The 26583-nt window shown below is 41.4% G+C and overlaps 2 protein-coding genes across 6 annotated transcripts; both read right to left on the bottom strand.

Annotated features, from left to right (window-relative positions):
* Window positions 1–3115: 3115 nt before the first annotated feature.
* On the bottom strand, window positions 3116–14783 carry LOC115199053 (zinc finger and SCAN domain-containing protein 2). 3 transcript variants are annotated; one of them, XM_029761577.1, is made up of 9 exons: window positions 14596–14783; window positions 13689–13891; window positions 8429–8521; window positions 8226–8321; window positions 7850–7960; window positions 7536–7656; window positions 6858–7431; window positions 5080–5144; window positions 3116–4984 (listed from the first exon to the last, which is right to left on the bottom strand). In XM_029761577.1, the coding sequence occupies exons 1-9, from the start codon at window positions 14606–14608 to the stop codon at window positions 3633–3635; spliced, it is 2628 nt and encodes an 875-aa protein (XP_029617437.1). In that variant the 5' UTR covers window positions 14609–14783; the 3' UTR covers window positions 3116–3632. The 3 variants fall into 3 exon arrangements, with proteins under 3 accessions (XP_029617437.1, XP_029617438.1, XP_029617435.1); XM_029761578.1 differs by having other exon boundaries at window positions 13689–13817; XM_029761575.1 differs by lacking the exon at window positions 14596–14783 and having other exon boundaries at window positions 13689–14166.
* A 762-nt stretch (window positions 14784–15545) lies between these two features.
* On the bottom strand, window positions 15546–24998 carry LOC115199052 (high-affinity choline transporter 1). 3 transcript variants are annotated; one of them, XM_029761572.1, is made up of 9 exons: window positions 24865–24998; window positions 18950–19133; window positions 18706–18819; window positions 18387–18542; window positions 17792–17940; window positions 17268–17411; window positions 16838–16991; window positions 16492–16709; window positions 15546–16365 (listed from the first exon to the last, which is right to left on the bottom strand). In XM_029761572.1, the coding sequence occupies exons 2-9, from the start codon at window positions 19131–19133 to the stop codon at window positions 15799–15801; spliced, it is 1686 nt and encodes a 561-aa protein (XP_029617432.1). In that variant the 5' UTR covers window positions 24865–24998; the 3' UTR covers window positions 15546–15798. The 3 variants fall into 3 exon arrangements, with proteins under 3 accessions (XP_029617432.1, XP_029617434.1, XP_029617433.1); XM_029761574.1 differs by lacking the exon at window positions 24865–24998 and adding an exon at window positions 21070–21312; XM_029761573.1 differs by lacking the exon at window positions 24865–24998 and adding an exon at window positions 21078–21312.
* Between the last annotated feature and the right edge of the window lie 1585 nt (window positions 24999–26583).

The raw sequence follows: 26583 nt of genomic DNA, 5'->3' as shown, positions 1-26583 counted from the left end.
ATCAGAGTTTACCCATCTATTTGTTTTACATCACATGCAGATGAGCTTCAGGTTGGGACTGAGTCCTCCAGCTGGGGGGTAGTGTCTCATCCAGACCTGACACTATGGACCTCAGGACCAGTTTCCTAGAAGGTTGATATCTTCTGTGTGGATAAAATAAATACAATTCTTCTTCACGATGCTAAAGCAATGCTGGTGATTGTATTGAACACCCAGAAAGGGAAAGGTATGAGATACATCGCTACTCTGCTACAGAACGTTTGTCATTTGTTATTCCTGATCTTTGTTGTGTGTCAATCTTGCAAATGGTCTCATTGAAGTGATTTCTGCAAATGAAACAATATACACAAAGTGGTCAACAAAACCCAGTTTTTCAAACGTTATCTATTCTATCGGATAGGTTGAAATGCATAGAAATATAATGAATAGAATGGACTAATCATTGACTTGAATGGGGACCCCCGTTCTATTCATTATATTTTTATGAAATCCAAATAGATTTTTTTTAAACCGGGCCCAGGGCTGACATACTGGTAATGACCCACAAACAAAATAACTAAAATCCAATCAGATATCATCAGAGCCTACAAAAACTATATTTTCTAGATAACTCAATCAAACATGATAAAGTGGGCTTGGGAGGACATTCCCAAGCAATCCGACATTTTCAATCCACAGTCAATGAGGAATGTGGCCGTTTGGCAGGCATTTTAATAATAAGGCATAGAAATTTTACATGTCCCCAAAAGATTGTTTTTTTGTTCGTTTATTTAAGTTTTTTGTTCGTTTAAGTTTTTTGTAACAATTTTTTGTAACTTATTGTGTACATAATGTTGCCGCTACCGTCTCTTATGACTGAAAATAACTTCTGGACATCAGGACTGCAATTACTCACCACGGACTGGCAGGACCATGTGCACAACACCATAGTGCCTGTGCCCAAGAATGCTAAGGTAACCTGCCTAAATGACTACCGACCCGTAGCACTCACGTCTGTAGCCATGAAGTGCATTGAAAGGCTGGTCATGGCTCACATCAACACCATTATCCCAGAAACCCTAGACCCACTCTAATTTGCATACCGCCCCAACAGATCCACAGATGATGCGATCACTATTGCACTCCACACTGCCCTTTCCCACCTGGACAAAATGTGAGAATGCTATTCACTGACTACAGCTCCGCGTTCAACACCATAGTGCCCCCAAAGCTCATCAATAAGCTAAGGACCCTGGGACTAAACACCTCCCACTGCAACTGGATCCTGAACTTCCTGACGGGCCACCCCAAGTGGTGAGGGTAGGTAACAACACCACCACGCTGATCCTCAGCACAGGGGCCCCTCAGGGGTGTGTGCTCAGTACCCTCCTGTACTCCCTGTTCACTCATAACTGCACGGCCAGGCACGACTCCAACACCATTAAGTTTGCCGATGACACAACAGTGGTAGGCCTGATCACCGACAACGACGAGACAGCCTATAGGGAGGTCAGAGAACTGGCCGTGTGGTGCCAGGACAACAACCTCTCCCTCAACGTGATCAAGACAAAGGAGATGATTGTGGACTACAGGAAAAAGAGGACCGAGCACTCTCCCATTCTCATCGACGGGGCTGCAGTGTAGCAGATTGAGTTTCAAGTTCCTTGGTTGTCCACATCACCAACAAACTAACATGGTCCAAGCACACCAAGACAGTCGTGAAGAGGACACGACAAAACCTATTCACCCTCAGGAGACTGAAAAGATTTGGCATGGGTCCTCAGATCCTCAAAAGGTTCTACAGCTGCGCCATCGAGAGCATCCTGACTGGTTGCATCACTGCCTGGTATGGCAACTGCTCGGCCTCCGACCGCAAGGCACTACAGAGGGTAGTGCGAACGGCCCTGTACATCACTGGGGCCAAGCTCCCTGCCATCCAGGACCTCTATACCAGGCGGTGTCAGAGGAAGGCCCTAAAAATTGTCAAAGACTCCAGCCACCCTAGTCATAGACTGTTCTCTCTGCTACCGCACAGCAAGATGTACCGGAGAGCAAAGTCTAGGTCCAAGCGGCTTCTAAACAGATTCTACCCCCAATCCATAAGACTCCTGAACACCGAATTAAATGGCTACCCAGACTATTTGCATTGCCCCCCCTTCCCCCTCTTTTACACCGCAGCTACTCTGTTATCATCTATGCATAGTCACTTTAATAACTCTACCCACATGTATATATTACCTCAATTAACTGGTGCCCCCGCACATTGACTCTGTACCGGTACCCCCCTGTATATAGTCTCGCTATTGTTATTTTACTACTGCTCTTTAATTACTTGTTCATTTTATTTCTTATCCGTACTTATTTATTTGTACTGCATTGTTGGTTAGGGGCTCATAAGTAAGCATTTCCCTGTAAGGTCTACACATTTTGTATTTGATTTGAAATTAATATTTGGCTGCATTTACATAGGTAGCCAATTCTGATATTTTCCACTAACTGGTATTTTGACCAATCCAATCAGATGTTTTCACATCAGATCTTTTTCAGAGCTGATTGGATTGGTCAAAATACCAGTTAGTGGAAAACGTATCAGAATTGGGCTGTCTGTGTCATCTCAGCCTTTGCAGCAGGAACTCCATATATGGGCATAGGCCAGTCACCATGACACAGCTACCTCACATATTAGGGGCACGTTCAGTAGGTCACAAGTTAGTTTTGGAACGTTCAGATAGAAATATGTAATGTAAAACAAACATGCCGCTCTGACAAGGAATCATGTCGGCTCTATTTCTATATGCAAAGTTTTAAAATTCAAAAGGCACTCGCACATCTGAGCTAACTTTTTTGCAGGTGCATGGTAGCAGTTGAATAAGATGAGAAAAAAGAAGAAACCCACACACTGCAAAGTTTGGCAACTGAATGTGGCCCTGCATACACATGACCATAAGCCATAATTACACCTCACACACAAGTTTACGTATAACATTACAAAACACTCAATTGCTAAAATACCTACTACCTCCATGTGGAAATGTAGATGACATTTGTAGCAGTTTAAGTGTTCAAATTATAATCTATAAACGGTAATATATAAAAGTTGAATAAAAAACAATATTTACATTTACGTACACACCTGTTTGTGTATTATTTTTAATTAAGACAAATGCTTATTATATACAGAATAAGTAAGGTAGAATATAATAAATTAAGCCTATTAACAGCTTTCATTTGCATAGAAGAAAAAAAATACAGTTGTATTTCAAAGTTAAAATATTGTCTTCTCAGTTTTTGTATTGGTTTTTATGCTGACATTTGTTACATTCAAAATAAACTCTGACTCAAACCACAAACTTCCAGAGAGAAGCAGGCCCAAACGTCCAGAGAGAAGCAGGCCCAAACGTCCAAAGAGAAGCAGGCCCAACCTAGAAAGTATCATAAAATGCCTCATTTATATGACAAACTTGAAAGAGGTTATTTTATATTTTGAAATGTTTATTTTCCATCCATGTTGGCAGTAATGTGCACAAACTACAGTTTGAGAAAAAGCCATGGTGAGTATGGTTTTCAGTTATACATTGACAGACAGTGAAACAGCAGATCCATGGTAACGCTTTTCAGAATGAAACCAAAACAGGAAAACACACCGTACTCCCTCAAGTGTGTGTTTGTAGGTGTCTCTTCAAGTGTGTGAGACGGGTGTAACTTTTTACACAGTGATGGCATGGGTATGGCCTCTCTCCTGTATGGGTGAATTGATGTTTAGTTAAGACAGAGCTCTGTGCAAAACTCTTTCCACACTCTATGCAGGTGTAGGGGCGCTCTCCTGTGTGACTGCGTATGTGAACCGTCAAATGACTTGACACTGTGAAGGCCTTTCCACAAACTGTGCACCTGTAAGGTTTCTCTTTGGTGTGAGAGCGCTCATGCTTCTGCAGGTCACCGACTGAGCAAAACCCTTTCTTGCACTGAGAGCAGATGTGAGGTCTCTCCCCTGTGTGAATCCTTGTGTGCACAGTAAGATTAGCCAACTGAGAGAAACACTTCCCACAGTAAGAGCAGCTGTATGGACGCTCGCCCGTGTGAGTCCGCATGTGTGACGTCAGCTGACTTTTGGAGATATACTGCTTATTACAACGAGGACATGTGTGGGGTTTCTCCCCCGTGTGTGTTCGTTGGTGGAGTACAAGGGTGGCTAAGGCGCCAAAGCACTTTCCACACGCATCACACTGATGGGGTTTGTCCACTGCATGAGTTTTTTGGTGGATCTTCAGCTCAACTGACCCAAAGAATTTGTCTTCACAGTGTCGACAGTTGAAGAGAGGTTCACGAGAGTGAGTTTGCTGGTGACTCTTTAGTTCGGAGCGGGAACTGCAACTCCGTCCGCAATCCGTACAGTTGAGCTGTGCCCTATGTGTCCTCTTATGTTGGAGCCGTTCACTTAAAGATCCAAATGTTTTCCCACACTTGGAACAAGCATACCCCCCCTCCACTGAATGGGTCCTGTTGTGCCTGGTTAGGCTCGACAGGAACTTGAAGCGTTTTTCACAGAGAGAGCAGTTGAACGAAGGCGTCACACTATGTGTTTGCTGGTGCTTTCGCAAATCAGAAGTCGTCTGGCAACTCTTTCCACACAACAGACATTTGAGGGACTTGTGAGTAGATAGGTGTTTGAAACGCTCGCGGAGAGATCTGAAACTCTCTCCGCACTTGGGGCAATCGAAGGTCGCATCTAGACAGTGTTTTTGGTGGTGTTTTGAAAGCCCAGTTGAATTACTGAAAGTCTTTCCGCACTGGGTGCATTTGTAGGGTTGATCTCCAGTGTGAATTCGCTGATGCTGAACCAGTTGAGATGGATAGATAAAACACCTTCCACACTGGGAGCACTTGTTGGCAATACGCCGTGCAGTGGACAATGCTTTGGAAAGGGTCTCCGAGGATGGTGATGCGTCACTAGGTGGTGGTTGAGCGCAGCTAAAAAGCCGAGAAGACTCCCCTGAAGCAGGTTCTGTGGAGAATTAAGCAAGAAAATAAATGCCATTGTCTTTGCACAACTATGGAATCCTTGGGGCCCCGTTTATAAGTAAGTTTCAAAAGTCTTACCGTTGTTTTCCTCTTCTGTGTTGTCATGGTCTGGAGAAAATGGTCTTGATTCTTCAGCACCAGTCCTGTTAGGGGAGGATCCACAGCGCATGTTCAGTTAAATACTAATGCACAACAGTAGTAGATAACAGTAGTTTAATATAATGGATTAAAATGTAAAGATGCATGGTGTTGATGGTGTATGTCAAACAAACCTAACTATAACATTTTCCACCAAGATAGAACTGCCAAAGGGGGTGGAGTTGCAATCTACTGCAGATAGCCTGCAGAGTTCTGTCATACTATCCAGGTCTGTCCCCAAACAATTCGAGCTTCTTCTTTTAAAAATCCACCTTTTCAGAAACAAGTCTCTCACCATTGCCGCTTGTTATAGACCCCCTTCAGCCCCCAACTGTGCCCTGGACACCATATGTGAATTGATCGCCCCCATCTATCTTCAGAATTCGTACTGTTAGGTGACCTAAACTAGGACTTGCTTAACACCCCGGCCGTCCTACAATCTAAGATAGATGCCCTCAATCTCACACAAATTATCAAGGAACCTACCAGGTACAACCCAAACTCCGTAACCATGGGCACCCTCTTAGATATCATCCTAAACAACTTGCCCTCTAAATACACCCAATAATTTCAATAAGCATCTTTCCACGGCTGGCCATGCTTTCCACCTGGCTACCCCTACCCCGGCCAACACCTCAGCAACCCCTGCAGCAAATATGTGGACAACTACAAATACCTAGGTGTCTGGTTAGACTGCAAACTCTCCTTCCAGACTCACATTAAGCATCTCCAATCGAAAAATAAAATCTAGAATCGGCTTCCTATTTCGCAACAAAGCCTCCTTCACTCATGCCGCCAAACATACCCTCGTAAAACTGACTATCCTACCGATCCTTGACTTCGGCAATGTCATTTACAAAATAGCCCCCAAAACTCTACTCAGCAAACTGGATGTAGTCTATCATAGTGCCATCCGTATTATCACCAAAGCCCCATTTCTTACCCACCACTGCAACCTCTATGCTCTCGTTGGCTGGCCCTCACTACATATCCATCGCCAAACCCACTGGCTCCAGGTCATCTATAAGTCTTTGCTAGGTAAAGCCCTGCCTTATCTCATCTCACTGGTCACCATAGCAACATCCACCCATAGCACGCGCTCCAGCAGGTATATTGCACTGGTCATCCCCAACGCCAACACTTCCTTTGGCCGCCTTTCCTTCCAGTTCTCTGCTGCCAATGACTGGAACGAATTGCAAATATCTCTGAAGCTGGAGTCTTATAACTCCCTCTCAAACTTTAAGCATCAGCTGTCAGAGCAGCTTACCGATCACTATACACAGCCAATCTGTAAATAGCACACCCGACTACCTCATCCCCATATTATTACTTACCCTCTTGCTCTTTTGCACCCCAGTATCTCTACTTGCACATCATCATCTGCACATCTATCACTCCAGTATTAATGCTAAATTGTAATTATTTTTGCCTCTATGGCCTATTTATTGCCTACCTCCCTACTCTTCTACATTTGCACACACTGTACATAGATCTTTCTATTTTTCTTTTCTTTTGTGTTATTGACTGTACGTTTGTTGATGTGTAACTCTGTGTTGTTGTTTTTGTCGCACTGCTATGCTTTATCTTGGCCAGGTCGCAGTTGTAAATGAGAACTTGTTCTCAACTGGCCAACCTGGTTAAATAAAGGTGAAATAAAAATAAATAAATAAAATAAAAACCTAATTCACAAGCACAATTCCAACACACTTTGCTCTTACGTTTCCTGTGAGGATTCAAACAGAGATGTATCAGAGTTCACACTGGACTCAGCCATCCTCCCTTCTGGGCTCTTTCTAGATCTCTTGAAGGAATTGACTCTGTGGTCCCCTTTACTTTTGAGTGTAATTCGGGTGGGAAATATTGAGGTTTTTTGAGCCACACTGGAGGTGACCATTGGAGAGTTGGCTGCGAGGTCTGGTGCTCCAGCAGCACACAGGTCCCCAACAGCCCCTTCACATCTCCTCTGGTCCTTTGGTTCGGTAATAACCCTTCCCACAGCACTTATGTTTTCATTCTCCTCTTCCACACCTCTCTCTGTGCATTCATCATCATCGCTACCCATGGTAGACACTCGGTCTTCTTTACTGTTCTGGTTTCCATCTAAACATGCTCTTGATTCTGCCTGTTGATAATCTCTGCTGTCTGACAAAGTCTCCATCTCTCTTCTTACATGGGTAGAGCCTTCCAAGTTAGGCAAGACATCTAATTTGCTGTCAAAGGCATATGCCACTCCCACTGTGGTAGGGAGGGATAGTGAAGCGAGGATGCAGTCTTCTGCCGAGGAGGGAAATACTGACAGACACAAGGGTAGAGGACAGTAAAGTAAAAAGTCAGTATGTCAGAAAAGTTAACATGTCACAATGTGTTTCTTGTGATAAAGGAGCTTAGATTATCACGTTTGTCTAACTTTCCACAGCATGTGTGGTGCTGAAGTAGGTATTGCAGGTCCTCTGTGTGAGAAAGAGACTGCAGACACTCATCCGAGGCAGAGGGTACAGCGCTGAGCCAGGATGCAGTCTATGAAGACAGTACACCGAAAATGTAGTGTAACAAAAGCATAGAAATCCTTTTACATCTCAAACATCGCTCTCAATGTGTTAAATGCAACATGTTAAAGATGATGATATAACAACAAACAGAGCCAAAATGGAGCTCATAAAGACTGCATTGAATATCAGTGATATTTACATCTCCTTGGTTTTCTCTCTACCTGCTTAAGGTCTGGCACTGGTAGCAGATCTTCTAGTCTGGAGAGGAACTGACAAACAAGTGCCTGCAAAGCTCTGTCAAAATCACAGCCATACACCACAGGGAAATCTGCCTGAGAGGGAGATAGAGAGAGCAAGTGAAAGGAGTCCCACAATTTGTATGACAGACAAGTACGTCCGCAAACCAAGGATAGATAATATTGATGTTGCTGCCCTTGGCACAGTTGCTATAGCAGAAGGGCAGACTGACCATTCGTTAGACATTAACTATAAACTTTTTTTGATAATTCAACTGGTTAATAATGTCTGCTATTCAGTGACGAAATGTTGTTATTCACAATTAAGATTTAAGCCAGCTGGGAATAAACAGTTCCATACCTTGAAGAATTGGATCCTCTCGACTGGGTCTTCAAGAAGGTTTTTGGTGAGCTTGAGGAAGTTCGCTTCCAACGCATCCATCTGTGCATCATTATTCTGTAACATAAACCCAACACAATGATACAAAAAGCAGGGCAACCAGAAAACGTGATATATTTTACCCTATATACAGAAAGGTGCAAGAACATACCATACCAACTCACCTGTGAAAGACCACAGGATGAGAATCTGTCAAGATGGATCTTAATTTTGTTGAGGTCCTCTGGATGCTCACCTTGAAACAGCTGAAGAGTTACCTGAAAAATATCAACTGTATCCTTGGCCGTGTCTACACTTGACACTTACAATTGAAGTCGGAAGTTTACATTCACTTAGGTTGGAGTCATTAAAACTCGTTTTTCAACCACTCCACAAATTTCTTGTTAACAAACTACAATTTTAGCATGACAAAAGTAATTTTTCCAACAATTGTATCACAATTCCAGTGGGTCAGAAGTTTACATACACTAAGTTGACTGTGCCTTTAAACAGCTTGGAAAATTCCAGAAAATGATGTTATGGCTTTAGAAGCTTCTGATTGGCTAATTGATATCATTTGAGTCAATTGGACGTGTACCTGTGGATATACTTCAAAGCCTACCTTCAAACTCAGTGCCCCGTTGCTTGACATCATGGGAAAATCAAAAGAAATCAGCCAAGACCTCAAAAAAAAGAATTGTAGACCTCCACAAGTCTGGTTCATCCTTGGGAGCAATTTCCAAATGCCTGAAGGTACCACGTTCATCTGTACAAACAATAGTACGCAAGTATAAACACCATGGGACCACGCAGCCGTCACACCGCTCAGGAAGGAGATGCGTTCTGTCTCCTAGAGATTAACGTACTTTGGTGTGAAAAGTGCAAATCAATCCCAGAACAGCAAAGGAAATAGTGAAGGTGCTGGAGGAAACAGGTACAAAAGTATCTATATCTACAGTAAAACAAGTCCTATATCGACATAACCTAAAAGGCCGCTCAGCAAGGAAAAAGCCATTGCTCCAAAACCGCCATAACAAAAACAGACTATGGTTTGCAACTGCGCATGGGGAGAAAGATTGTACCATTTGAAGAAATGTCCTCTGGTCTGATGAAACAAAAATAGATCGGTTTGGCCATAATGACCATCATTATGTTTGGAGGAAAAATAGGGAGGCTTGCAAGCCGAAGAACACCATCCCAACAGTGAAGCACGGGGGTCGCAGCATCGTGTTGTGGGGGTGCTTTGCTGCAGGAGGGACTGGTGCACTTCACAAAATAGATGGCATCATGAGGTAGGAAAATTATGTGGATATACTGAAGCAACATCTCAAGACATCAGTCAGGAAGTTAAAGCTTGGTCGCAAATGGGTCTTCCAAATGGACAATGACCCCAAGCATACTTCCAAAGTTTTGGCAAAATGGCTTAAGGACAACAAAGTCAAGCTATTGGAGTGGCCATCACAAAGCCCTGATCTCAATCCTATAGAAAATTTGTGGGCAGAACTGAAAAAGCGTGTGCGCGCAAGGAGGCCTACAAACCTGACCCAGTTACACCAGCTCTGTCAGGAGGAATGGGTCAAAATTCACCCAACTTATTGTGGAAAGCTTGTTGAAGGTTACCTGAAACATTTGACATAAGTTACATAAGTGGCAATTCTACCAAATACAAATTGAGTGTATGGAAACATCTGACCCACTGGGAATGTGATGAAAGAAATCAAAGCTGAAAGAAATCATTCTCTCTACTATTATTCTGACATTTCACATTCTTAAAATAAAGTGGTGATCCTAACTGACCTAAGACAGGGAATTTTTACTAGGATTAAATATCAGGAATTGTGAAAAACTGAGTTTAAATGTATTTGGCTAAGGTGTATGTAAACTTCCGACTTCAACTGTACATGTGACTTTGCTATCAGAACACGAAGATCACATTGAAAATATATGAGGTTCCAGGATGATGGCGGCGAGTGCAGAGAGATTTTAGCTTGCTCTGAGTAACCTTAACTTTTATCCCTCTCAACAGCACAATTTTTACTTGAAACCTTTAAGGAGACTAAAAAGAAGGGAGAACTCTCTGGCTCTCTGAAGCAAGGGGTTATTACTCTTATACCTACACCACACAAGGATCTCTTAAATATTGATAATTGGCATCCAATCACACTCCTAAATAAAGACTACAAAATTATAGCCTTAATCTTTGCGAAAGGTTAAAGTCTTACTTGAATGATCTGATTGATGAATGTCAATCAGGGTTTATGAAAGGGTGCCATATATCTAATAATCTGAGGCTGGTGTTAGACTTGGTTGAGTATTGTAATCTATTGGATGACTTCCCTGTTATCTTATTTTTGGATCTTCAGAAAGCATTTGATGTTTGGTTGTTTTCTATTGTTGATGCTATTTGAACTCTGTATAATGGTGGCAATAGCTGTATCAAACTCTGTCATGGAATATCCTCAAGGTTTAACATTTACAAAGGAATACGACAATGTTGTCCAATCTCACCTTTTTATTTTTGTTAGTATCTCACATCTTATGCTCATTTGTTCATCAAAGTCAATTTCAAGGCATTACATTCCAGGCCAGAGAGATCAAGATATCCCAACTGGCAGATGACACATCACTTTTTTTGAAAAATGTGTCACAAACTAGATTAGCATTGGATATTGTGAAGCAGTTCTCCAAAATCTCAGGTTTGGTATTAAATCTTTCCAAATGTGAGATGTTTGTTCTGAAAGGAGCTGTCAATCTAGCAGATTGTAACATCTCTGAAAAAGATGCTGTAACTTACCTCAGTGTAAAGATCAACAAAAATGTTAAGGCTGTGAATGATCTTAATTTGAACCCTGTAACTGAATCTGTAAAAAAAAAAAATGTATCCTCATGGTTAGGGAGGGATTCAAGGAAGCGTGCTTTTATCCAAAGCTGAGGGGCTATCTTTTTTAATCTATTGACATTCCCAAATCCACTTGCTGTACCTTAGATAGGCTTTTGTACAACTTCATATGGAAAAACAAGCCACATAAAATAAAAATAGATGTTATCACCAACAGGGTTTGTGATGGCGTCTAAATGTCTTAGACTTCACACTCTTCAATCAGATATCAAAAGTCAACTGGTACATAGGTACATAAAAAATCCTCAGTTTCTGGAATATTATACCTCGTTTTGTTTTTCTGAAGCTCGGAGGGCTTAGTTTTTACTACAATGTCTGTATATGTCTGTATATGGCGGCTTTTCACAAGCAGGCTTTAATGTGCTGGGCTTTGCTGTATAAACGTTTCACCTCATAAATGTTTAATATGGAATAATGGGTCGATATTACATAGAAACAAGATTTATTTTAACGTAAATGGTTCTCGAAAAACATTGTCTTTGTCAGCCAATTAGTTAGTATTTGTGGGAATCTATGTACACAGAGAATTTATGGAACGATACAACTTTGAGGTTTCAAGCAAGGAATATGACACTGTTATAAAAGCTATACCTACTGGGATAAAATATTTACTTCAGAATAATGCATATTTGGAATATCTATTGTAAGCGATATCCAGGTGAATGGCATAGGTTTACTAGATAAGAAATTCAACAATTGTTAATTAAGGGATATTCTCTACAGGAAGTCTATTCCCTCTGCGATATTTTATCGTTTGATGTAAACTGGCGCCGTGCTTGGCTCACTTCACACAAATTTATGGTGACCAATAAAGTAAAGGAGATCTCCTTTAAGATTATCCATAGATTCTATCCGTGTAATAGCTTGATTTCTAAATATATACCTGATGTTACCAGTGAATGCAGTTTTTGTGAACTAGAAACTAAATCTATTGAACACTTTTTCTGTCATTGTTCACATAGTGAAGTGTTCTGGACTGATGTAAAACTATATATATCTTGGCAAAAAAATGCATACAACAATTGAAATATCTAGGTTTGACATTATTTTACTACACTGATTCCACAATTGAACTTGAGTATGTCATAAATCTCAATTTTATTAGGAAAATGTTTCATACACAAATAATTTATGAAGAAAAATCCCCTTTTCTTATTTTTTTAAAAATCTGATTTGGAAAACTATTTAGAGTCATTAAAACTTATACAAAACAAAATGTCTAAAAAATGTATTCGCTACATGGCTGTATTTGAATTGATATAATGTGGATTTGTATTATTTGTTCTTCTTCTATTATTCCTTTGTGGAAGCCCTCTGGCTGTTCTGTTTGTGTTTTGCATGTTACTGTTTTAAAAAAGCATTGAAAATATAGGTAAAGGCTGTTTTTACACAGGCAGCCCAATTCTGATATTTTTCAACAAATTGGTCTTTTGATCAATCACTTCAGATCTTTTCACACATCTTTTGCAGAGCTGATCTGATGTGGGGAACGTGTTTGCTGGCCTCATAATTGCTAGCCAGCTAGCTAATATTTAGAAAAATAATGCACTTTTTTTGGCTAGAGTTATTTGCAATCCCTTTAACTTTGCTTGCTCACGAGCTACAGAGGTTAGCTGGCTAGTAAGCTAAAGTAGTTAACTACTGCCATCATGTTGTTGTCGTGTTATCATATTTTGCTTATTCCACCATTTGCAGAATGCATACTGGCATTTGAATATAGGCAGGAAAAGGGAATCGGGACACATTTAAATGTAGGTGTAGACGCATGATGTGTTCGGATTTCAATGATCAGAATACAAAAACTGCATTAACTGTCAAGTCTACATGGCCTAGCCCTTGATCATGACTCTCAGCTCCATTATTTTTTTTTTATTTAACCTTTATTAATTTAACTTTTATTACATTACACATAAGAGTTATTGGATGAAGGCGTCTTCTGTACAGAGTTTTGTTAAGAGCCCCTATGCTCAATCTGAACATTAACACGCATCGCTTGCGGTACGGTTTTGGAAACATAAGGACCTTTCATATTAGCGAGAAATAATAATTAAACAAATGTAATTGATACAACTTTATAGGGATAATTATGGTTCCCACGCGGCCATATCTCGTTACAGTGCATGTTTACGGAAAACAGAGGGACCAATTGCGCTAATTATCTATCTAGCATACCTGTGTGTAACCAAAGAAGGCCGGCAGAAAAATACTGTTTGCTGCAACTGTGATAAAGCCGGTTAAAAGTGTACAGTAAGTGAACATTTTTGCATTTGTGAAATTATTTTTGATGTGATATGAAAGTAGAGGGTGTTTTGTTTCTAGAACCGTATCACGTAACAATTGAAATCGATTCACGTTTAAATAGGAGTATTTGGCTGGTTTGCCTGCCAGAGCCAATCTACCTCTGAAAATAGCATAAGGTCCTTGGACCTTAAGGAGTAACGGTAGGCTCCTTAAGAGTACATCTTGGGCTAGACACAGCCCTTCATGCACCTGACACATTATTTAACACATTTCTACACCCAGGGTACGTTTCAGAATTTACTTACCCTTGCCCTTAATGCCAGAAGAAGCAATGTCCTCTGCCTGTCAGTTATAAGTTCTGGGACAGTTTGTGTAACCACTGTCACAAATTCCTCTAACTTTCCATAGTGCTTGATGGCCCTCTGTTGCGCTACCTGCCACATAAATGCAGACATCAGCCGTAGAGGTGGAACCAAAAGGCGCAGGGAGGAGAAAGGGAGGGGGTAATCTATTGTGTAGAGAAGGATGTACAGTAAAATCAAAGACATTACAGTATAACGATAACTGCTTCTCCAATAGAAATCCCTGATCTTGCTTGTAGGAGATGTCATGGCAACGTTGGCTAGCTAAGCTCATGCGTAGAAACAAGTCTTCGTCTAACGGCGGTCTTGTGCCGAACTGCGAATGTCTAGCAACCAAGGGTTGCTAATTCGAATCTCATCAAGGACAACTTTAGCATTTTATCAACTTTTCAACTACTTACTACCTTTTTGCTACTTTGCAATTACTTAGTATGTTAGCTAACCTTTCCCCAAACCCTTTAACCTAACTCCTAAACTTAACCCTGACGTTAGCCACCTAGCTAGAATTCGTAACATATCATACGTTTGCAAATTCGTAACATTGTACGTTTGAACATTTGTAACATATAATACGTAATATTGTACTTCGTAACATATACAAAATGGCTGATGGACATCCACAAATTATTACATACCATACGAAACTTAACATATCATAATAAATGTCAGGTTACTGATTTACATACAGAATAATACGACATAGTCTGAGACCAGGTTGCAAAGCTAGCTAGCTGGGGCCATATAGACATATAAATCCCTCATACAAAAATAAACTGTGTGCTACAATGTCCACAGCAAGTTTGAAGCCATATATAACTAGGCTAGCTACAGGAAGCTGTTAGCTACATACCCAAAGCATCCATCTTTTGCTGTCTTATAAGTCTGCTAAATGACTGTATCAATACTGAAAACTGTTTACAGCATTCTGCTGTAAAACAGCAGTATTATTATTAGATGTTGTTCTAAAATGCATGAACAAAACAGAAGGAAAAAAACGTGTCCTCGAGTATTTAGCTACTTCCGGGTGGGAACGTCCACAAAATGGTCAAAATAAAAGTCCTTTTCGCTGCATGTGTTCTGTTCATGAAGTAACTTACTTTACATCATTCATGAAGCTGTTTCTTTTTTCTTTTTGATGAGGTGGAAGTAACTAACAAAAACATAAACATGTTTATTTAATTGAATACCATTTAAATAAATAATTGATTGATTAATTGACAACTAATTTGATCAGTTCATTAATACCAAATTAATTAAACTGTAAATGAGATTCAGGCAGAAGAAAGGCCTTAGATTTTCTTTGACAGTATTCAGTCCTTTCTCCTCAGTTTGATCCTTAGCAGCCACAGCTGTTAAAGATCACCTTCTGACAGACCTAATTAACACATCCCATCTATGGGGCAGTAGCCAGTAAGGAAAAGGTGGCCTGCCAAACATGACACAAGAAGGATTGTGGCTGAGGAGAGAAGTAAGGGAAAGAGCAAAGAAGAGGTATGCGTGTGTGGGCACATCAAACAGGCCACAGAGGAAAAGCCCTATCCCAAAGCCCAAACACACTCCATATTCATTGACCTGTCTAGACAGAAATAGGATCGCTAACTTGGCTAACACCACTGTGTATATGATATTATAGACACTCAGGATCCAGAATGTGCACACAAAGAATCTCCATTGAAAATGCTACTTAGTCCAGAACTGGGTTAATATGTGTCTGGGAGACAAACTCTTAAAGTAACAGTTCACCGTTTTATCTTGTTTTTCCACCTAACTAGGGTGGTGTCATTCATGCTTGATCACTCGTTATTTAGCTTGTATTTTTATTGCTTTCTAAACAAACAGTCTTTGAAGGATATTCATACAAATGTACCATAAACATGAAGATGGCATACAAGTAACAAGAACAAGGAAACAGTACTTTCCACAAGCTACATTTCTTTGAAAAGGTAACATTCTTTATTGAATTAAGAGTCTTGACTGTGCTGTGGTGTTTGAGTCCTGCCTGTTCCTGGCCTTTGGCCGTTGTATGTAACTATCTACATGATGGGACCCCAGGTCATTGTAAAGAGCTCATATCTTCTGTGCTCGCATGAGGAGATGGGTCCATCTTCCTTGTGTTCAGTCCAATCTTCTCAGTCAGATCCTTAGCTACCATATTCTTCATCAAAATCATCCTTTTTTCACCAAGTCTATATACATCCCAGTTGTCAGGCAGTAGCCCTTTAAGGAAAAGGCAGGCTGCGAAACGTGACACAACCAGGATGGTGGCCAGAGAGACCAACATGATGCCGGTGCGGAACGGGAAGACATGCAGCAGACGCCCGTCCTCGTGTAGGCTGTCCCAGGGAAGGGGCATGAGTCCAGGCACACCAAGCAGGGGCTCTCCCACAAGGAGCCGCAACAGTAGCCCTACCAGAAGGCCTGCCAAGGCACCATACCCATTGACCTTCCCAGGCAGAAAGAGGACGCAGATCAACTGTGCACACACCACCGTGTACATCACATCTCCACTGAGAATCCAGAAGACATACACAGAGGAGGTCGTCATTGCCAAGCCCGCCCCCATCAAACCAAACAGTAGGATGGACACCTTTACAACCAGTAGAATCTCTTTCTCAGAGGCCTAAAATGAAGAAGAAAAATCAATCGCAGTGCCCTATTCTGTAAATTTGTGGGAAACATTTACAAATAAATAGTTACATAGAATAAACTAAGATGTTTGTAAGTAGATTCTCCAACTTTCTCTCACCCTTTTGCTGAAAATGTTTTTGTAGATGTTTCGGGCAAAAAGGGACGCAGATGACAGCAGGGCAGAGTCAATCGATGACATCACGGCAGCAGCAATGGCGCCGATTCCGGCAAGAGAGACGAAAGGTGGACACAGGTGGTGCAGGGAGATGGGCAGAATCATACCCGCCTTGTCCTGCTCGTAGGGAGTAGGTAGACCAAAACTGGTCTGGTTCCAATCTAAGTGAGGGAGAGAAAAAAAGCAAGCATATGAGATTTACAGAACTCCCAGCGATTGACATTATTGGGACAGAGTCGGCTCTTCCCATGAAGCCTACTCCTCCATTTTGATGAACACACTGCTGTACCTGTGGATGCTGCCACAGCACCAATGAGAAGAGGTGGTATGGCGAGGATGAAGCAGAAGACAGAGGCAGCATAGCAGGTGAACTGAGCCTGAGCCACAGTGGCTGTGGCCAGGACTCTCTGGTAGAAGGCCTGGTAACAGATTCCACCTAGAGTCTGAGAGAGCGAGACATTGAAATGGACCGTAAAAATGTTGAAATCCAAAAAGTGACAGGACCTAAATGAGAAAACAACCAGCACAGAAAATAGAAAGGTAACACAATACAATGAAAATTATAGGGTCTTCGTTTGGGATTGAGACATTTAGATATAGATCTATACAACAGATGGTCTGTGATGTGGAATCAACTAGATATTAGACCATGTTTGAGGTCTGAACACCTCTGACAAACTGTGAAATTGGAGTGAAATGTGACTTTAAGTTGACATTACCACCAGTAGCAGGTCATCCAGCCAGCACCCTGCATCTGCCAACTTCAGCCTGCCGGTCCATGGCTCCTGATACAGTTTTGTCACCGCTGTGACTGTAATGTCTGTTGAGGCGGGGCTCATCAGTATGAAGGGCACACAGAACCACTGGAAGGGAAAAAACAAAACCACAAAATCACTGAAAGGAAAAAAACGAAACCACAAAACCATTGAAAGGGAAGAAGAAAAAAAAAGTTGAAGCAATTCCCATACAGAAACTCTGACACGTAAATAAAGTGAATCTTGGCGTGTATATATACAGTAGACCACACACGTGCCTCACTCACTATAACACGTTGACTCTAGAACCAATAAGGGTTCTTCGGCTGTCCCCGTAGGAGAAACCTTTGAAGAACACTTTTTGGTTCCAGGTAGAACCCTTTTGGGTTAAATGTTGAACCCTTTCCAAAAAGGGTTCTCCTATGGGGACAGACAAAGAACCCTTTTGAAACCATTTTTTCTAAGAGTGCAGGACAAAGTTTTATCACCAGGCTGAGGAACATGAAGATGAGCTGGATGACATCAGTGTAGGCCACCGAGTACAACCCTCCCAGCAATGTGTAGAGAACTGCCACGGCAGCAGACAGGGCCACAGCCAAAGGTGATGGGATATCCATGATCACACTCACCGTTCCCCCTAGAGCAAAGCATTGTACAGATTGTTCACACATTCTAGCTAGCGTAGTAGCTTGCAAGCTTCTGTGTGTAGCCTATAGCCAACAACATCCCGGAGATCTAGTGTCATGATGTCGCTAGAAGGCCTCAACCATTCACCCAATGTATAACTTACAGACATGCCATGCAGGTTCATGCACTCATTCATGCATCAGGGAGTTGGCCAACATCACCAACTACTAATGTAATAGTTTAGACTCATTCTCATGCTTCCAGATAATGTGGTGGTGGAAAACAATTGCTTATTCTTCAATAAATTACTTCAAAGATGCACTCAGAGAAATCTAAGCTAGAGACAGTTTTTCCACGTGACATAACCAGGTGATAACCAGGTAAACGTGGCTCTAGTCATGGCACATGCCAAAAGGTGCTGTGATGGCTATTTTGCTGACAGAACAACTGACTTACCCAATGCAGCAAGCACACAGGCTATCCAGAAGATGTCAGCAAGGAGTGATGGGATAAAGAAAATAGCAGTAAACGTGTTTCCGTACTTCTCCTGGAACGGATCCATTATGGTGACGTAATTCTTCTCTCGGACCGGTTTCACAAAGAACAACGCACCTGCAGCCATCAAATCCATTTACTGTGAATTATTTACCTTACACCACATGGTTGCCATGTGTTTGATGCCATTACATTCGCTCCATTCCAGTCATTATTATGAGCCATCCTCCACTCAGCAGCCTCCACAGCCCAAGTATTATGATAACATAACCATACATACCTACAACCAGGCTAAGGGAGGAGCCTATTGGTCCAATGGCCCAAGCCAGGCCCCTTTTAGGGTCGTAGACTACCTCAGCATTGCCTAAGATGAAACCTCCTCCCACCCATGTAGCTGTAGAGAGTGGGTGGTCACACAGAACAACCACTAAACATTGAAAAACACTAAAGTACTTTGAAATAAACTCAATGGCTTTCAAATCTGGGTGATCTTATGTTACAAGTTAGTTAGGTTGACTACACACCTGTGGTAGTGAAGATGCTGACCCAGATGTTGAGGTTCCGCCCTCCAACCATGGCAACCTCACTAAGGTTTCCAGTGCACTTCCTCTCCTCGCGTTTGGACTTCCTGGACGCCCAGACGCCTGTCGCGAGGACGATGAGGTAGAACACCCCGATCGACAGCAGGCCGGGCCAGTTAAGCGCCATCTTCAGGGAGGAGAGGGAATTTCTATAAGATATATGAATATTGACGACAGACCATCGAGACTTAGGCCAATGTCACACAGAGATGGACAAAAACGTAAACTCAGCAAAAAAAGAAACGTCCTCTCACTGTCAACTGCATTTATTTTCAGCAAACTTAACATGTGTAAGGATTTAAGTGAACATAAGATTCAACAACTGAGACATAAACTGAACAAGTTCCACAGACATGAACAAAGGGGGGGTCAAAATCAGAAGTAACAGTCAGTATCTGGTGTGGCCACCAGCTGCAATAAGTACTGCAGTGCATCTCCTCCTCATGGACTGCACCAGATTTGCCAGTTCTTGCTGTGAGATGTTACCCCACTCTTCCACCAAGGCACCTACAAGTTCCCGGATATTTCTGTGGGGAATGGCCCTAGCCCTCACCCTCCAATCCAATAGGTCCCAGACATGCTCAATGGGATTGCGATCCGGGCTCTTCGCTGGCCATGGCAGAACACTGACATTCCTGTCTTGCAGGAAATCACACACAGAACAAGCAGTATGGCTGGTGGCATTGTCATGCTGGAGGGTTATGTCAGGTTGAGCCTGCAGGAAGGGTACCACATGAGGAAGGAGGATGTCTTCCCTGTAATGCACAGCGTTGAGATTGCCTGCAATGACAACAAGCTCAGTCCAGACCATGACGGATCCTCCACCTCCAAATCAATCCCTTTCCAGAGTACAGGCCACGGTGTAACGCTCATTCCTTTGACGATAAACGTGAATCCGACCATCACCCCTGGTGAGACAAAACCGCGAATCGTCAGTGAAGAGCATTTTTTGCCAATCCTGTCTGGTCTAGCGACGGTGGGTTTGTGCCAATAGGTGACGTTGTTGCCGGTGATGTCTGGTGAGGACCTGCCTTACAACAGGCCTACAAGCCCTCAGTCCAGCCTCTCTCAGTCTATTGCGGACAGTCTGAGCACTGTTGGAGGGATTGTGCATTCCTGGTGTAACTCTGGGAGTTATTGTTGCCATCCTGTACCTGTCCCGCAGGTGTGATGTTCGGATGTACCGATCCTGTGCAGGTGTTGTTACACGTGGTCTGCCACTGCGAGGACGATTTGCTGTACGTCCTGTCTCCCTGTAGCGCTGTTATAGACGTCTCACAGTACGGAAATTGCAATTTATTGCTCTGGCCACATCTGCAATCCTCATGCCTCCTTGCAGCATGCCTAAGGCACGTTCACGCAGATGAGCAGGGACCCTGGGCATCTTTCTTTTGGTGTTTTTCAGAGTCAGTAGAAAGGCCTCTTTAGTGTCCTATGTTTTCACAACTGTGACCTTAATTGCCTACCGTCTGTAAGCTGTTAGTGTCTTAATGACCGTTCCACAGGTGCATGTTCATTAATTGTTTATGATTCATTGAACAAGCATGGGAAACAGTGTTTATACCCTTTACAATGAAGATCTGTGAAGTTATTTGGATTTTTACAAATTATCTTTGAAAGACAAGGTCCTGAAAAGGGACGTTTCTTTTTTTGCTGAGTTTATATAGTTTTGTCCATCAAAAGTTCAACTAATTCTTACTTTTTACGTACATCTAATGATAATTTGCATAATGTTTAGCAAAACTCTGATTGCCTCTTGATGCAAACTGTTAAATCGCTCAGAGGCTGTCTACTATAAATGGCCAATATCCACCAACAAGCAATGCCTCACCTAGCCACGCTAGCTTCGCCCTGAGTAGCTTGCCATGTGGGTGCTAACAAGCCAACAACACGATAGGTACTGCTAGGTATCGACAGCGAATCCAGTAGGGGCTGGAAGCTATTCTAAGCTTTAATTGGTTGTGCAATATTGGCAATAATTTATATATATCAAGCTTTCCCCAACTTAAGTCCCACCCTGTTCAGGCTCTGTTCAGCAAGCTTCTCTTGCCTTGCTAACTTACTTCCTTACACTGAAAATGAATGGGCTCCGTCACTTTGTCGGAGGCATCTCTTGCTAGTGGACATGCCCGGTAAGTGACGGACCACTTCAGTTTGTTATTTCCAAAGAAATGTAGCTTGTGGTATCAAACAACATTCACACAGGTAGGGAACTTATCAATAGCCAATCCAGCCCGGTGTTCAAGCTAGCGAGACCTTCCCTCCCCCGATTGGTTAATCGCACAGTGGTTTTCTTCTGTGATTTTCATAAAGTTCAGCCTAACTTTTTGCCAATTTCTGTTCACCAGAATTGGTTTGCCTCAGTCTTTAACCCTGGTGCTTTGCTCCAAAAAATGTACGGCCATTGTGGTATGAGTCAGATTGACCCGTATAGTTTAAACACACTCAAGACAGTCAAAGAATCAAGTAAAAACAACCAAAACTTTATTTTGTCTTGTCAGACCTTTCAGAAAGAAGAAATGCAAGAACATTTGAATCCTACAGACGAAGAACCATATATGTGACAATTTTAAGATAATCAATTATTTTTATATTATTAATTGTGTGTACCACATTAGGTGTTTTATGGTTGACAAATAATTCACCATACTCATATCTTCCAACAACAATTGATATGTTTTTGTTATTTAAAAAAAATAATTTTTTTATTGCCGTTTTAATTTTTAGAATGTGGACGAACAGTATATCTCCAGTGATGATTTCAGTTTGTGGACGAACAGTATATGTGACATTTTGCATGACAATGGTAGATGTCCTTTTTTAACACCTGATATGATGTTTTAAGTACTTTCAAGTACAGATGCCCTTCATGTAAATAACTTCATGAAAGTGACCTTGCACACATTCAATCTCTGGCCTGCTTCCTGTACATGGTATTTGAAGGTTTGTTTCCGTCGTTTGTTCTCCTTTGTATCCTCAGGTTTACGTCTCCGTTTCACCTCATGCTGCAATAAAAATTGACAATGATAAATTCAGAATTGAATATACTGTAGCACATTCAGGGTATTGCTTGATCAGGACCTCCATCTTTCACACACTCCCAACCTATACACAGAATGAGTTTGTATTGCACCATTGTGTAACACTGCACTTTTAGAGTTAACGTTAATGTACGTATCATTACTGTCAAAGTTAAACTATGCAAGTGTTCAATATAGCTATTATAATAATAGGCGTTTTGTCTAATTTCTAACCTGTTCTAGGCCGGAGAGAATCAACGCTTGTTGTTTCTCGTATGGGACAGTGTAGAAACTGTTGAACAGATGCAGCTTGCGCTCATCAGTCAACTTTCCACAATCCTTTCTGCACGTCGTGGAACAAACACGCTCTTCCGTGCAGGATACAGTGTAACTGTATTGTAGCCATCATCCGGTGGATGGAGAAAAAGTAGCTAGCTATGTTTCTTCTATAATCTAGCAATAACATTTGTAACGATAATGTATAAGTTAGTAGCCAACGAACCTTCGCTAATATGTTTTCTCTCTAGTTACAAATTAGACAACCCAGAACAGTTAGTTACTGTACTCTATAGCTAGCTAGCTTGATTGTTTGACATACGGTTCTTCCACATACCTCTTTTGGACATCTTTTCCCAGTTTTTTTCTTGACCCTTAAGGGTTGTCCCGCATCCCGTAAGATCTTCCTTTGCCTGTCTTTCCATTCTTTCAGTTTTACGTTTCTTTCCCACATTTCGGCGATTTTCATCAGCAACAGAAAAGTTGTGCGCTTGTCCGTCCATTCTGAGTGGCGCACATAAACGGTTATTCCACGAGAGCCTATCTTTACATTTAAAATGATTGTAAATTAGCGTGGAAAGCTTGTGAAACCGGTTCACTATAGAAAAAGGGTGTCCAATAATGATTTTTCATGTATATCTCTTCTTTATTTTTTTTAAATGTCACATATATGGTTCATCGTCTGTAGGATTCATTTGAGTTAAAGAACTCTATATTTAAGAACTATTTGTTAAACATATTTCCTTTCTCACAAACAAGCATGTTCTGTTGGAGCTCATTTTGGAGTGTCTGTGTCAGAGATCTGCTGCTCTTTCACTGAGAAGCTTGGTAATGCTCCTTTTCACCCAAACTTTATTATAAAAGTGCAACCAGAACCAGTCAAAACAAAATACATCAGACATTTGTTTATTTTGGACCTGTGCAAATATCTGTACACATGAAAGCCTCCGGGCCAAAATGACTCACATCATGTTTGTACACAAACTCTATAGACATTCCACAACACATCAGTGTGTCCACATTTTGAGTTAGGTTCATGACGCTAAACGAGAACAAGGTATTTAATTTCATGGAGAAAAAGAGAGGTTAACTAGTAATTTAGGGGTCAAGTTGATCCGCAACATAATAGGAGGGTTAACAGAAGGTGTTTCCTTCCTTTGAAAAATAATGACTTCTGCAATTTGTCGCATATAGTGGACAACCTCTGACAATGTCTCCTTGTGAAATGACTTATTTCTGGTTGTTTGATTTCTCAAAGTAATGCCCAGTATAAACGTACTGTTAGGGTGAACTCCAACCTAATTTGCATAACACCAGCATTTAGAACAACAGAAAGGAGTCCATTCCACAGCAGTCTTCTCCACATGGAATATATGGGAGAAATGAACGTGAAACCCAAATAACGGTAAAGCTAGGAAGGTTTTGTGGTCAGAGATGTCGCCATAGATCTTCATCTTCACCTTAGCCCAAGAAGTCACCAAGGCAACCAGTAAAGAGAGAGCAGATTTGCATTCAGTCAGTCAGTCGGTTTCATTAACATGCTGACTCACACACACACACGCACATGCACACGCATCCCATACCAAATAAATCTCTTTACAAAGGTATTACACTGGAACTACATATTAGAGGTGGATGGAAATATGTGGGTGGTCTTGCACATAAGAAAATGGGAATGTATTTACTGTAGTTAAAAAATAGTTATGCTGCATATCAAATCAAAGTTTATTTGTCACGTGCGCCGAATACAACAGGTGTAGTAGACCTTACAGTGAAATGCTTACTTACAGGCTTTAACCAATAGTGCAAAAAAGGTATTAGGTGAGCAATAGGTAAGTAAAGAAATAAAACAACAGTAAAAAGACAGGCTATATACAGTAACGAGGCTATAAAAGCAGCGAAGCTACATACAGACACCGGTTAGTCAGGCTGATTGAGTCAGAACTTGGAAACTCGGAAATGTCAAACTTCGAAACTCGTTGTAGAAAGATGATACCCAAGTTCACACTTGGAAAGTATCAGAATCCACCAATAGGAAGCTCTATGCAAACTACGTACGTTAATTTTAACTCAGAGGTTCCCGAGTTTCTGACTTGTCATAAATGTAGCATTACACTATAATTACTACACACAAAAAAAGTTTATATCATTCTGCATTCAAATTCATTGTGGTTTCATATATGGGAACTGAGAAAATCATATTGTTATGTAAATAAACGGATCTTGTACAATTCTGTAATAGGTCTTCGCAATATTTTCCTAAAACTGACCAAAGACAGTACAGTACACCCTTCAAATGTTATTATATTTCTAAATGTCAGTCAATTATGCAAGTACAGTATAACATTTGAAAATACATTTAGTCCTATTTTAATGTTCCAATATTCAATAGATACTGTATCATATATTTAATTGGTTTTATATACTTTGTAGTATTTCTCTTCAAGTTCAGTAGATACTTCTTTGATTGATGTTTCAGCATTGAGAAATACCAAAGTGTACTCCCAAGTTCGATCAATATGACAAAACAAATATAAGATGCTAGGAACTGTTTAAACTTACCTCGATGTGCAATTTCCTTGATCCTCTCAGAGGAAAAACCTAAATGTACTTAGAGAATATCTTCTAACTCCTCCCTCTAGTCCTAGGAGTTTATTAGTGTAGTCAATATAACAAGTTAATAATTGATCATTACAGTACACTCATGTGGACTAAAATGCAAAAATAATAGTAAAACCATGTGTTGACCACACTGTGAAAAATATATTAGTGGAATTTATGATTTACTGATTTATTTTAGCTTTGCACTACTACACTACTATTCTGTCATCATCAGTTACATCCCTTATAAGGAATCATTATGGTCTGGGATTCCAGTGCGCCAATTTCCTCATGTTAATCATTAAACTGCCTGGCCCATATCCAGGTAGCTATCTGAACAGACACCCTGCTGAGACATGGTGGACCTCAATACAAGTTAGTTCAGGTGTGACCCCACAGCATAAACCCAAACCCAGCGGGACCAGGTGGTCACTTTGTCAAGGGTCAGCTTGCAACTCAAGCCAAACATTCTTTCACTGCAGGGAAACTGCGTCAATTAAAATCGAAGCTAAGTAACGCTCTGTTACTCAACTCCATAAGTAAAGAAAAAGGCAAAATGGAAATGTTGTGAGACTTTGAGCAACAACTGACCACTGTTGTCCTGTTGCGTGACCACATTCTTTCACAGTGGAGAGTTGAACAAGGGACAGGGCAACTAAAGCCTAGCGGCATTGAGAAACCCAGTGATAGTTTATTTTTTCGAAAGTCTCTCGTTGATGTCACCCCCTGGGTTTGTCAACATCCCCCACTCTATCCATCACAACTGTAAGAGGGGGATGAAATACGACATGGCTGAGGAATAGGGGTGGATGGGGCTGTTTTTTGATGTGGCTGTATCTTGTGCATGTTGCTACAGGGTTTTGTCTACATAAATGAGCTAACAGGTGCATTTCATATATGTAGACTACATAACTTGAGTTACAGTTATAATGTAAGGGTATTTTATATTATTTTCGATATGATAGTAAAGTGGAACCCTGAACATATAAAACTATAGAAAGCAATGTGTTCAGCCAGCCTTGAATGTGTCATAGAAGCCTTTGGAGGGTCCCTGCCTGGTAGCATTTCTTGTTTCCTTGTAACCAGGCAGCCTAGTAATTGGACACGTAATGACATGGTATGACACCAATGCGGAGGACGACTTGAAGGATCATGTTCAACTGGTGCTTCCTGCTAGGAACATTCCACTACTCTCCTGGACCTAGATTACTGCTTTCTTCTGGACCAGATGTATTCATAAGCCTGAGGATCCTCGCACAACTTCAATTGGAATAAGTGTTTATTTGTCGGTTTGGATGACTGGGGGAAATGGGAGAGGGGTGACAAAGAGACATGATACGTTGTATTCACCCTCCAAAACGGATACCTGGTGCAACGGGTGTTGTTCCTTATTGGATACGAAGGTACAGAGGAAGTAGAGTCCATGCCTTTTGAACTTCTCTCCCCTCTGTATCTTGATGCTGCTGGGATGTGTGTCGAAGTCCCAGGGCTTGGTGAAACTGCACTCTTGTCCTCCAGTGGGACGGCAGCAGGGCCTCCCAAACCGCACAGTCCAAGCTGGGACAGCTTTCTACTTTCCACTCCCCCTGCCAGCCATACAGCCCCCCCCCCCACCCCCCCAAAATAAAAATATGTACTATTGTAAAGTGGTTGTTCCACTGGATATCATAAGGTGAATGC

Source organism: Salmo trutta, chromosome 8 (assembly GCF_901001165.1).
Source record: "Salmo trutta chromosome 8, fSalTru1.1, whole genome shotgun sequence".
NCBI lineage: Eukaryota > Metazoa > Chordata > Actinopteri > Salmoniformes > Salmonidae > Salmo > Salmo trutta.
This window is presented reverse-complemented; position numbering and strand designations above follow the sequence as displayed.